The sequence below is a fragment of the Myotis daubentonii genome, chromosome 10 (genome assembly GCF_963259705.1).
Source record: "Myotis daubentonii chromosome 10, mMyoDau2.1, whole genome shotgun sequence".
In the NCBI taxonomy this organism is placed as follows: domain Eukaryota; kingdom Metazoa; phylum Chordata; class Mammalia; order Chiroptera; family Vespertilionidae; genus Myotis; species Myotis daubentonii.
In genome coordinates, this window is record NC_081849.1 from 51,798,351 (window position 1) to 51,812,379 (window position 14,029).

Genomic DNA, 14,029 nt, shown 5'->3' on the forward strand with positions numbered 1-14,029 from the left:
GAGATAAAGTGACAGTGTTGCCTGTTCAGGCTGCTGTCCAGAGGAACATGTCTTTTATCTATAGACATTAGAATTTAAAGGCATAGCTCTTCTTACTACGATGCATTTCCTAAAAATATGCTTGATATAGCTACCATCTTTGCATGTCCATTGAATATGGTCGATGGGTGTTTTATACCTGCTTTTGTGTTCTGTTATTAGGTACTATTACTGTTTTGGTTAGGCTGGTTTCTACATTTTAATGCTTTAAAAATTTGCTTTTATAGGATACTATGTCATCTCTACTTATCTGAGGCATGGGATGCAGGAGAAAAAAGCAGGATGTTATAAAAGATGCCAACTATAGGTGATGTTTGCCAACTATAGGTGATGTTCCTATTAATAAAATATTCATATGTTAGTCAGATATGGCCAAGTAGATGAGGTTTCCAAATTGTTAGTGGGTTTGCAAATTTGGCGGCCCTTCACAGATTTCATGGTGGTTATTGGGGCTTTTGTGCCAGGAAAAAGGAAATTGTCTGTTCTTAAAACTGCATTTCCTTGCTTTATACACCCAAGAGTGAGGCTCACAGGGATGCCACTGACCTGCTGCTGCCTCAGGGATGTGACTTCAATGAACTGTTTTATGTGCCCTTTATTCTTAGAATGTGCCTTTTCTAAACTCAGAGATTTCACAGATTCAACCTCAGATTTTACAGCCCCTCTGAAATTATGGGAGGAATAGTGTCTGTAAAGCTCTTCGAATTATTTGAGACATGGATAACAGAATGCGAGTAACCAGATAAACTTGGCCAGTCCATTTTGTAACAGGTTAACTGATGAACAAAATTTGATTTTTATACAAACATGAAAACAGTTAATTATAAATTTTTCTCGTTGCAATAATATTGATAAGGAAATTTATTTTCCTTACGATTAAAAAAAGCCATTCTGACATGGCATACACATATTTAAACCATGTAAGGGCAAACACTCATTTGAAACAGAAATATTAGAGCTAGATTATATGAAGGAAATTATACTCAGGAACATTATCATAGCAGCATTTCTGTGAGCAGGATTACTCATAAAAATAATTAACATGTTTTATGAATATATTTGAAGTAATTTTTAAAAATCTGGCTATTAACCATAAGGTTAATTGATTCTTTTCTTCTTGCTCTTTTGTGGTTAACATACTCTTTCTTCCTTTTAAAGACCCATTTTGTTATGCAAATAAAAAAATTGGAAGACTTTGTGTCTAAGAGAGAGGGCTGCTTTCTGCAAGGGAGCCAGGCACCTGTCTCAGCACTCAGCCCCCACCTCTGCTCCCACTGGCTGCCAAGCTAGAGACTTGGTGATCAGGGTTACTGGGTGTGGGGTCCTTGAATGTTGACTCACATTCTCTTTGTGACTTGCTCTTGCTTTGCCTGATAATTTCTCCCTTTCCAGCTCTCAGCATGCCAGCAGCAGCTGCATCATGGCACTCACCCTGCTGCCAAGAGGGCAGGCAGGCTCCGTGGAGACTGTAACAGTGCACTCCAGCCAATTGTCGGGAGGTGGGTGCTGGGGCAGTGCATGCCCCACAGCTGAGCCAGGCCCTTCTAGGAGGCGCTGGGGGCGGCACTTTGTCCACGGACTTGTTAAAGTCAGTTTAATTTTTGGAAACTTTTGATTATGGAAGGTTTTCAAACATATTCAAAGGCAGAAAAGAACACTGCAGTGTCTGCCCATATACCTTCCTTTTCTCCCTTTAAACAATGACCAGTCATAGACTGTCTTGTTTCACTGTCCATGGTGTTACCCTCCCTGAAAACTGGTAGATTCATTTCCAGGGATAAATCTCTATTAAATTACAGTTGCTTTTCTATCCTCCTTCAGTCTAAGATATGTCTCCTTAATGAGTTTCTGTCCTTTCTTCTGTTTTTCTTCTCATTTAAGCCAAGGTATGCTATGTAGGAATGGTCATATTCTCTAATGCTGTTTCCTGAATTCTCAAGGCTTTGTTCATCCAGTCCGCCAACCTCTCCAGAGCATAGAAGTGTGCAGGTAACATGTCTTAGAGCTTCATAGGTCACTGGGTTTGATTCTCAGTCTTACCACAGACGAGCTGTGTAACCTGGAACAGCTTCCTTAACCTTTCTGTGCCCCAGTGTCCTCTTGTTTTTAACATGGGACTAATAGTGCACACCCCACGAAGCTATGAAACTTAAATGACGGAATACACTTAAACAGCCTAGATGGACCCTCGCACAAAGTAAGTGTTCAACATATGCTAGTGGCTGCCATCAACATTTTTTGCCCCTCACCACTCACATTACAGAGTAGAGGACTAAGGCCCAGGTGGATGAAGTGACCCCCTCTGGTCATATGGCTGTTTTATCAAGGAGAACTGGAACAGGAAACCACATCTCAATTCCCCTATTATTCTAGATCAGTGATGGCGAACCTTTTGAGCTCGGCGTGTCAGCATTTTGAAAAACTCTAACTTAACTCTGGTGCCGTGTCACATAGAAATTTTTTGATATTTGCAACCATAGTAAAACAAAGATTTATATTTTTGATATTTATTTTATATATTTAAATGCCATTTAACAAAGAAAAATCAACCAAAACATGAGTTTGCGTGTCACCTCTGACATGCATGTCATAGGTTCGCCATCACTATTCTAGATACTAGAGGCCTGGTGCACGGATTCATTCACCTCCCTCGGCCTGGCCTGCGCCCTCGAAATCCAGGATCCCTTGGGGGATGTTGATAAGCTGTTTTCAGCCCCATCCCCACAGGCCAGGCCAAGGGACCCCACAGATTCATGCACCAGGCCTCTAGTATGCATATAAGATCTTTAGTTAATCTGCTCCCACCCTGCCCTCCCCACTTCCCTCTGAGATTCATCAGTATGTTCCATGTTTCCATGCCTATAGTTTCCGCTCCTGCGTTGAGTGTCTGCCCCCTGGTGGTCAGTGCATGTTATAGCTACCGGCCAGTCGGCAGGTCGGCTGGTCACTTAGGCTTAGAGCAGGGGTCCTCAAACTACGGCCCGCGGGCCACATGCAAATACAAATATTGTATTTGTTCCCGTTTTGTTTTTTTACTTCAAAATAAGATATGTGCAGTGTACATAGGAATTTGTTCATAGTTTTTTTTTTAAACTATAGTCCCGCCCTCCAACGGTCTGAGGGACAGTGAACTGGCCCCCTGTTTAAAAAATTTGAGGACCCCTGGCTTAGATAGATAGATAGACAGACAGACAGACATAGCCTTGTCCTCAATTATGTTCTGGAAGAATGATTTGTAAGAGAAAAGGAAGAAGATTAATAAATGCATGAACAAATAAGTAAATATTGCTGCTGCGAGTTAAACCTTAGAAGTTGTGTGTTTAGACAGCAGAGTGCTTTAGTGGAGAAGGTGAGGTTTCAGGGATACTTTTGTTTAAGAAGGGAGGTGATTTGGCTAATGAAACTGGAGAATGTTCTGTATACAGGAAGAAGAAGAAAGTTCAAGTATAGGATGAGATTAACAGACCCAGGGAACATTTGCACCTGAGATTAGAGAGAAGGCAGGATATAAAGAAGGTGGTAAGATTATTCAAACCACCAATGAATGCCAAAAACAAAAGAGATGAGTGGATCCAAGACTTCAAGTGGGAGCTAACATTTGAAAGCTGTAACATGTGGTAAGCACTGTTCTACTCACGAACATTATTTAATCCTCATAACAGTCCTATGAAATAGGCATTATTATTGATCTCATTATACAGTTAAGGAAACTGAGGCACAAATAAGTTAAATACCTTGCCCAAGGCCATTTGCAGGAGACCTTGGGTTTACACCCACGCTGTCTGACTGTGGGCCCTGTGCTCTTAAACGCTCAGCCATGCTGCTCCAAGGTAACCAAAGCCCTGTGCATACTCAATCTTGACACTGTGTATGGGGAAGCCCTTTAGAGAGGCTGGAACTGTGGCATCATTACTCAGTGATATTTAAGTCCCAGTTAGGTTTCAGTAGGCAGGTTCTGTCCACTGCACAATGGCCCTTTCTAATAATTGTCATCACAGAGTGCACTTAATTTTGTTCTGTTTGCAATCCTAAGAAAGCACTCTGTTTTTCACACAAGGTATAAGACCATGGGATAGGGAAGTGTTTGGTAACTTCAGATAAATCTTGCGGACCTCTGCTCTGTGTTGCGGGTGCCTATGAGATAGCAATTCCTCCTCTGCAGAATCTCCATTACCTTTTCCTTTCTTATGACCTTCTCATTAGCCTATGGACTAATTATTCTCCCAATTTAGAAACCAGAAAATAAGATCAAGAGAAACCTCACCGACCCCACATTCCTTCCCAGCTCATGTCCCACATCTCTTTTCCCATTTTTGGCACAATGTTTTGAAAAAACTGTCTGTTCTCATATTTGTCTTCACTTTTCTTTCCAACCATACCCTTTTTTTTTTAAAAAAAATGTATTTTTATTGATTTCACAGAGAAAGGGAGAGGGAAAGAGAGAAACATTAATGATGAGAGACAACCATTGATCAGCTGCCTCCTGTATATCCGCAACCCGGGTATGTGATCTGACCTGGAATTGAACCATGACCTCCTGGTTCGTAGGTCAACGTGCAACCACTGAACCACTTGGGCTGGGCCTGACCATACCCTTTTAAACATGCACCAAGAAGACTTTCTCTACCAGATCTTCCCCCCCAGTTCCAACTTGCATTATACCTCCTGCCTATTAGCAGCTCCACTTGGATGCCTGGTAGGCACCTGGAATGACCAAAACAGGACTCTTGGTCTTCCTGCTTAGGCCAAAAACTCTGACTTCATCCCGACTCCACTCTGCTCTCATACCCCACATCCTTTTCATCCGTAAATCCTGTTGGCCTTATCCTCAAAGTCTATCCAAAATCCAACGGTTCATCTTGCCTTGATTATCACAACCCTAATCCACAATGCAGTCATCTCTCTTTCCCTGCTACTTCCTTTCCTGGCCGCCAGACCCCACTACCTACTGTCAGTACGGCAACCAAAGTGATCCTGTTAAGTCATCAGGCTGAATGTACCTCCTTTGTGACGATATGCTCTTTTTATCCCATGCAACAATATGGACGAATCTCCTATATAGAAGCCAGAAACAAGAGTTCATACTATAGGATTACCTTCATTTAAATACAAAAATAGGTAAACCAATCTATGCTGTTAGCAGTCAGGATGGTGACAGAAAGCGGGGGGGGGGGGGCGGGGCGGGGGCTGTCATTTCTGTCCCTTGCTCTGGGTGCTCACAGGTGTCTGAGTTGGTTAAAATTAGCAAACTGTAAACTTTTAATGTACCCTTTCTGTATGTACTTTACACTTCCATAAAAAGTTTTTCAAAATTATTTCTTAAACAGAAAATCATTCTTCTCTAGACTTAGAGATAAGGAATTTATCAGCATTTTAACCTGATAATGTAAACCCCACGCAGGCAAAATCTTGTCTGCTCCCATCCAACCAATAAATATTTACTGAGCGCTAGGCACTGGTCTGGGCATTTTGGGATACAGCAGGGAGCCCCTTACATTTCTGATGGATTATAATGAGGATAAAATATATGACATAGAACAAGGTGCTAAGGGCCATGTAGGGTAAAAGAGCAGGGGAGGGAGATAGGGAGTGTTGGAGGGGAGAGGAGGGGGCAGGACACAGTTTAAATAAGACGGTCAGGAAAGCCTTGTTGAGAAGGTGGCATTTGCACCAGCACTTGGAAGGAGGTGGGAGAAGGGGCCCGATGGATATTTGGCAGCAGAACCTCCTGGGTAGCGGGACTAGAAAGCACAGGCCTGGGGCAGAAGCAGGCTGGGTGCACAGGAGCAGCAGCAAGGAGGCAGTGAGGCGCTGGGGCCAGCCCGCCAGGGCCTTGTAGGCCTCTGTAGAGACTTCAGAGTTTTATTCTGTGTGAGACCAGGTGGTGGTGGGAGAGTAAATTTTTGCCTAAACTGGTTTTATTTCGGTTTCAGCCACTTTTAGTGGCAGGTGGTTCATTCTTATTGCTGTAAATATACTTCAATTTATCCATTGTACTATTGATGGAGACTTAGTTTCCACTTTGGGGGCTTGCATAGAATGCTGCTATGAACACCCTACTGCAGGTTTTTTAGTAAACTACTGTATACATCGTTTACTAACTCTTTATATCTTAATAACTTAAGTAACATGTTAGTTCCTATGAAAGTCAGTCAGTCAGTCAATAAGCATGACACACGTTAGAAGTAAACTCTCAGGTAGGTATTAGAATAAGACAATCGAGTATGCAAGGCAGAGAGTACAAAGACATGTCAACTAGATTGCTGCTCTCAAGGACCCTCAACTCTAGTTGGGGATAAGACATATGCATGTGAAACAGCAACTGGAAAGGACACATATATAGGAAATGCGAAATATTATCCTAGGCAGTTCGCTCCATAATCATTCGGAAGTGGGCAGGGTCACTTTGGACTGTGTTGATATATGGTTTCACAGGAAATCTGGCAATTCTGTAGGCCCTGAAAGCATACACCACGTTTGGCAGAGCAGACAGACTTTGTAGACATTACTGGGCTAGAGAAATAGCAAGAGGGGGTCATGGGTGGAAAGAGTAGGGTTTAGGATCCATTTTAAAGCTAGTAGAGCTCTATGTACAAGTAAAGCAAATAGCTACATTCTGATCTGGGAATACTTACATGTTCCCCCATTTCTCCATTTTGCTACATTCATGCCACATTTACCATTACTGAACCCCCGAGGCCATAGGTCTGAATGATTTGAATGTATGTGTATTTTTAGACTGGCACAGAAAACTCATCCACTGTGACTGTGGCAGGCCCCGGGGCGGAAACCAAGGCAGGCCAGCCTCTGGAAAGCAGCTCGTTCATGGCCGAGCTTCTGAGCGACGTGCCCTTCACGTTGGCCCCGCACGTGCTGGCCGTGCAGGGCACCATCAGTGACCTTCCAGACCACCTGCTCACCTGTGACATCGGCGAAAACTTATCACGGTTTTGGTATGATTTTACTCTTGAAAATTCAGTGCTCTGTGATTCATAGCTTTTATATTTGTACCTTAACAGCTTTAAAACAAAAGTTTTGCCATTGTATTTAACGTGTTTGATGTTCTTTGCCATTTCACTGTCTAAATGCCCTCAGAAAAGCAAGGATCATAAAGTATGTTCATTGCTCTGTTTTTCAGAATAAAGTACATTTGTATAAAAATTGAGCTTAAGTTCTACTTCCTTTCTGCCAAATAATAAATATAAAAATTAGGTAATCATAGTTTTATGAAAGGAGTAGATTCCTTCAACCAGGCTCTCAAAATATAACACCTCAAGTTGATCTTAGCAGAACTGTGAAAAAGAGCGATGGCATTTTCCTTGGTTACCACAAGTCTGAAGTCTGCCCTGAGAGGGAGTGTGAATGCTCTTCTCTGGTTTAGAGGAAGCTTGAGTTCATATTATTCTCTTTCTTCTTCCTGTGTCTATGAATGAGTTCAGGGGACAAAAAAATTGTGCCAGTTAGCTTAATTTCTTCATTCTGGATATAGACACCGATGTGGAAATGGAAAACTTTTCCTAAAAAGCAGGGGGATTTTGCTAGTATCAGAATGCTCTGGCTGCTATTTCTCTGAGTGATGCATTCCGTTTCCTTACACCCATGGCAGTCCTTTGCACCTTGAGTGTGTTCCTGCCTTTGTTTTTGCCTGGATGCTTCTACCGAGTGTGCTCCCTCACCAGCTTCCCCAAGAACTCTCCCTGCTTCTGCCTCAGAGGGCGTCGATGCGCCTGACCACACAGGGCCCCAGTTCAGGAAGAGATCCGCATTTCCTTTCAACCTCTGCCTCCCAAAGAAAAACATCTCATAATGATACATTATCGCTAACACCCTTAGTTAGAAACTTATTGGCCATAATACAAATGGAAATGCTTTACTGCTAGAAAAACTGAAGTCAACTCATTTCTAATTAGAGTCTAGGCCAGTGATGGCGAACCTATGACATGCGTGTCATAGGTGACCCGCGAACTCATTTTTTTGGTTGATTTTTCTCTGTTAAATGGCATTTAAATATGTGAAATAAATATCAAAAATATAAATCTTTGTTTTACTATGGTTGCAAATATCAAAAAATTTCTATATGTGACACAGCACCAGTGTTAAGTTAGGGTTTTTCAAAATCCTGACACGCCAAGCTCAAAAGGTTCGCCATCACTGGTATAGGCAAAACACCTAGATATGACTTTTAGCTATTGGATATCCATTATTTATTCCAACTAAAACAGAAAAGAACGGCCATTGGTCAATAAACTGCAAAGGAAGAGGTAAACTGTGATAGAGCGTTTTCTGTGCCATGTAAAATTTTAATCACATTAGTTCTGAATAGTACAATTTATTCTGTGCCAAACATTTAGAATATTTTTCACAAAGATAGAGTGCTATAGCAAAACTGAACACTGTGCATAAAGGTACATAAATTATTCAAATTTTAATGTGTTGTGCATGTTTGTTTAATAAATGTGGCATGTTCTTGATAAAAAATGCTATGTTATTTAAAAGATAAAGGAGCATTTCCATTGAAAAAAAATGTGTCATTTACAAATAATGTTACCATATGAGGTAAATGGTTAAATTAGATCTTGACATAGTTTTCTTAAAACATCAGTCTAAGAAATATGACTTATTACTAACACAAATGTGAACATTTTATAGCAGATTTTGTGAAAGCCCATCCTTTTTAATATCCATGTTAATATGTCTTAAAGCTAAATGTAAGCATGCCATCAATTTACTAATATACGTATTAAACTTTGTCTCAAATACTTACACATTTTATTTATATTTATGTCTATCGTATTATAAATATGCTTATATATATTTTCATTTGTTAAAAAATTTGTTATATTTGAATAAGTATGAATAAAAATAAACTGATATTTTGATTAATTTCAGATCCAAAAACTGATTTTCTTCGCATTATTCATGTCTGAAAGTCATTGATTCTTTAGGAAACAAATATTTAAGTAAATAGTTTGTATACTGCAGAGAAAAGTATGAAGTTTCCTCTGACATGTCAGTCTTAAGGAATAACATTGAAAATGGTAAGATCACTCACTAATTCTGGCAGGACTGAAGGATTTGAGATAAATCACATGAACATCTCTAGAAAGATCCCATCACAAGATTTAATAAGCTCAGTGCTAATAACCCATTATTAATAAAAACATGTGGAAATGGCCATTTTAATGTTCTCATCTTTATACAAATCATGTTCCTTTTTTAAAACTGGAGGAAAACAGAAGTCAACTCCATCTAACCCAAGAGAAACTTGAAGCCTAGAAAGGTTAAATGACTTAAGTCAACTCATTATTGAGACACATTTATTTGAATAGTGTTAATAAAGGTATATAACTTGTAAGAAAGCTGTATGCTGTGGTGGGATAGGGTTCAGGCACTTGAGGCAGGCAGTTTATAGTGGCTCCCTCGTTTACAAGCTGTGGGCCCTTGAGTCAGTCTCCTAACTTCTGGTGTCCTTGGTTCCCTTGCCTGTTAAACAGTAATTGTATGCACCTTGCAGGGTTGTGCTTTTAGATGGTGCATGTCAAAGGCCTGGCAGTACAAAGCTGGACACATTATCAGTGTTCCAGGAAAGGGAACAGTTATAATTCTCAGTACTAACCACACATATACTAAGGTCTAATGAAATGCAAAATATGAATTAACTGAACTTTTTAAAGGGTAATGTAAAAAATAGCTGCTCCGTTCATTGCATCTCCCTCGCACCCATTATTACTCTCCATATTAAGCACTACCTCACAGTGAAAACTATTCCTCAAGTATGTTAGTTGACTCTTCTGCAGCTCCTTCGCTAAGAGTTCCTTAGGGAACACTTTTTTTCTCCTATTATCAAGCAGCATGGTTTTTACTTCCTCTCCCCCTTAACAAGTGATCATTATAAAGTACTGTAAGTATGGAATGTACAAGTGATCTTACTGAATCCTATTTTTATCCCTAAAATATATGCAGGAAGTTGCATGTATTTTTCCCCCCAGCTTTTTAGAAATGGCATTTGCATCCTTTCCTAAAAACAGAATTGGAGAGGCAATCCTGACAATTTATTATTCTAGTTAATTAACTTTTAAAATTATATCATTAAATGTTAATAAAAGTACGTTTCTTGTTAACAAGAAACCCCACATTTTTTTAAACATTCACTGACACCAACACTTCCTTCCTCTTTCTCAAAGTAAAATGATAAATTGAAAACAGTATAAAAAATATCTAAAATTCTGAAAAACCTAATTTTTCATAATTATAAAGGAAAAATAGGGAGTAGAAAAGAAATAATCTCATCCTTATTCTAAAACAGTGGCCCATCAGACATTATCCCATTACCTCTCCTGACAACAATTGATCAGTAAATGAATATTGCCCTTTGTAATCTAGCAAAGAATGTGCTACCTTTGAAATTAATGCATCGTCCTATTAATTGTGTCATTAATAACATTCACAGGAAATTTTAGTGTATTGGATAGATGGCGGAAGGATGTAGCATCTTTTAAAGCTATTGAGAAATACAGGCTTGTGGACATTATCTTTGGAGTACTGTGTCATATTACTAAGGCCATGACCTAAATATTATTGGGAAATCTAAAACTCTCAAATTGGTCTGACTCCATTCATACTATAGGGTCCTGAAAGGTAAAGTATTCCTATGTGTCAGGGAAATGACTCTTGATGCCATATGGTTTGGTGCAGTGGTCGGCAAACTGCGGCTCGTGAGCCACATGCGGCTCTGTGGCCCCTTGTGGCTCTTCCACAAAATACCGACTTCTGCGCATGGGCCATGAAGTTTCAATCGCACTGTACATGTGCGCCCGCACGTGGTATTTTGTGGAAGAGCCACACTCAAGGGGCCAAAGAGCCCCATGTGGCTCATGAGCCGCAGTTTGCCGACCACTGGTTTGGTGGATAGGTGTGGGTGAAAAAGAAGGATGTATTGATTAAAGCATAGGACTCTGTTAAACTTGATATCTCAATGTTAATCATCATTTTTTAATTTAAATAAAATTGTAATATTAGAATAATTTTATATTACAGAAAAATTACAAAAATAGTGCAGCATTCTTGAATACCTCTCATCTAGTTTCTCCTATTTGCTACAACTAAGGAACCAACATTGGGACATTACTATTAACTAAAATCCACCCTCGTTCCAATTTCACACTTTTCTTCTAATGTCCTTTTTTTCTTCCAGCATCCATCTGGTATAATACATTATACTTAGTCATTCTTAGGCTCCTTTTGTCTGTGACAATCTCAGACTTTTATTTATGTATTATTATTATTATTATTTTTAGTGACTGTAACAGTTCCTGGAGTCTTGTCAGATATTTTGTGGAATGTCCCTCAACTGTGATTTATCTAATGTTTTCACATGGTTAGACTATGGTTATGGGTTTTGGGGCAAATATTACAAAGGTGAACTGCCCTTCAATGAGATCGTATCATATCCAAGGTACATGCTGTCAACATGACCTCATTGCTGATGTTAACCTGTATCCAGTGGCCAAGGTAGTGTTTGCCAGGTCTCTCCACTGTCCAGTAACTCCGCCCTTCCCCTTTTTATACACTACTCGTTGTTATTCAATCGAAAAGCATAGCCCACAGTTAAGTGGTAGGGAATTATACTCCACATTCTTGAGGGGTTAGTAGACATATAAATTATTTGAAATTCTTCTGTATGAGATGTGTCTCTTTTCTCCCATTTAATTATTAGTTTATTTATATTGGGATTCCAAATCTAAAGCATATCTCTTGGTGGCCAAGAGATTTGTTTACATGGTTAGAAAGTTAAAGGAAATTTGGAACGATTTACCTGGTGCATATGAATACCATTTGAAATTGGATGTGATAATATCTCTAAATATAAAAGCCTAAGCAACCGAATGACCGTTAGACCTGTTGTTATGATGCACAGTGGCCACCAGGGGGCAGACACTCAATGCAGGACCTGACCCCTGTTGGTCAGTGCATTCCCACAGCAGGAGTATCGCTCAGCTGACTGAGGCGCGCCAAACAGCGGGCTCGCGGCTGGTGTGCGCAGCGGCAGCAGCACGAGCCTCCCCTGCCTCTGTGGCAGCATGCTACCGAGAGTGGTGTTGGCAGGAGCAGCGGGGCCAGGATGGACGGGAGCGGCGCTGCACCTGGCCTGGGCTCCTCTCTGGCTGCCTGCCTCTTCGGACTGCAAGAGGGCACAGGCCAGGCTGAGGGACCCCACGGGTGCACGAATTCGTGCACTCGGCCTCTAGTATTCTATGATTTCCTCAGAGTTAATCTTCCTATAAATATCAGGTACATTTCTTTATAACTTGTCATGACTATAACTGTATTCAAAACAGACCTTCCCTTTGGGGCCACAAGTGTTGCACTGTAGGTAAAGTCCTCTCAGATGCTTGGCCTTTTCCTACCTCATTCCCACAACAATTGCATCTTACCCATAATGTTATTCTTCAAGTGGTGAAGAGGCAGGGTTCTAACATAATAATTTTCCTCTTTAAAGAACCAAGATAACTGATGATACACAGAGCTTTTCTCAACAGGAGATGACTTTCTTTAGTAATAGCAAAAACAAAGTTGTAGCTCCTTAAGATTCTAAGAGGAGAAATGTTTCATTTTCTCCTTTAAGAAGTAGCTTTAAGAAGCAGCATAAGGAAACTCAGCCTTCTTTCGGAGGGGAGAAGTGCCCCCAAGAAACTCTTTGTACTTCTGATTAACCAAAACTCAACTGTATGCTAAATCAAACTTGATGTCATCCAATTTCATTTGGGGTGGGGAAACAATCAAAGTAAATAGTGTATTTTATCCTTGGGAGAAACCTGAATATAGTTCTTTGTCAAGAATTTCCCCAGTACAACTTTCACCCCTACAAAGGCAAAAATTCCTTACAATCAAAGGTAAGGCAAAGGATAATTGCATCCAGAACAACCCATCAGTAGGCTAACTCCAAACCAGCCTACAGACAGCTTGTTAGTTACAACCCAGGCCAGGGAGGGAAGCAGACAATAGACCATTTTAGAGGTCAGTTAAGGAGACGTCGTCCCACTTGGGACTGCTGCCAGGGACGTAGAATCCAGTGTCTGACATCTGGGGTTTGCAGCTGTGAAGTCTGCCCCTTGTGTGGCCACAGGTGTTGACTATAACTCAGAAATATAGAAGAAGGAACAGGGTAACGTCAGTTTCAGTGTGCATATGTGTATTTATGTGTATGGTTTTTCTTCTGTTTTTCAAAAATGTACATAATTTATTTTGTTTCAAAATTAATGTATTTCTTCATAATGGCAAGGAACATTTGGGAGGCTAACAAAAAAGGAGCTTTTGTTCATGAACAAGGGCAAAACAAAGCCAAGGTTTTACACCTACAGGGTACACTGCACACTAACATGCTGGGTGGCGTTGTTAGCTCAGCCATCTGAATAGGCCTTCTCAGGACCAAACAGAAATAAATGGATGCTGAACAACAAACAGGCAGTTGGTCTCAGATAAAGCCTAAATACTCATTCTCTGTACGTTCTCTCCAGCCTCCTCCTTGCTTTGGATCTACACGAGAATTTGTGTTTATCAGAATGTATTTCTGAGCATGGGACAGACTATCTAGTTTTCTATCTCACGCTATACCAGCCATAACCATCAGCTAACGCAGCGGAGAGCAGTAACACTCAGCTTTCCTCTTCCTCTTGCAAGCGACTTAGCTTCTGTTTATAAGGCAGATCTGGAAGTTCCTACCTCACGTAGGTACTAGAGGTTCCTGACCCCAAGGATATGGGCAGCAGTAGAAATGAATATGATTAAGAGGACAGGATGATACGGGTAAGATCTATAAAGAGCCAAAAGTAAATTGAATTTTAAAAATATGCCTGTACTTCTGTAATTAAATTTAGAATTCCTCCTTGTTGTGCCTACTTCACAGCCTGAATTTAGAAATTTAATTTAATGCGGGAGAAAGGAATTTTTATATTTCTTCTTAACGAATCTCTAAGGAAAAATGCTTGAA

At 40.4% G+C, this 14,029-nt stretch overlaps 1 protein-coding gene and 1 long non-coding RNA gene across 10 annotated transcripts in view; one reads left to right on the plus strand and one right to left on the minus strand.

Annotated features, from left to right (window-relative positions):
• Positions 1-8,941, plus strand: part of UMAD1 (UBAP1-MVB12-associated (UMA) domain containing 1) — a 190,654-nt gene extending 181,713 nt beyond the window's left edge. For all 6 annotated transcript variants that reach the window (XM_059712406.1, XM_059712407.1, XM_059712402.1 and 3 more), the window contains one exon: positions 6,778-8,941. In XM_059712406.1, coding sequence (XP_059568389.1) covers positions 6,778-7,035 — 258 coding nt within the window. In that variant the 3' untranslated portion in view covers positions 7,036-8,941. The remainder of the gene's footprint in view (positions 1-6,777) is intronic.
• Positions 1-14,029, minus strand: part of LOC132242980 (uncharacterized) — a 115,542-nt gene that overhangs the window by 28,290 nt on the left and 73,223 nt on the right. The gene's annotated exons all lie outside the window — the stretch shown is intronic.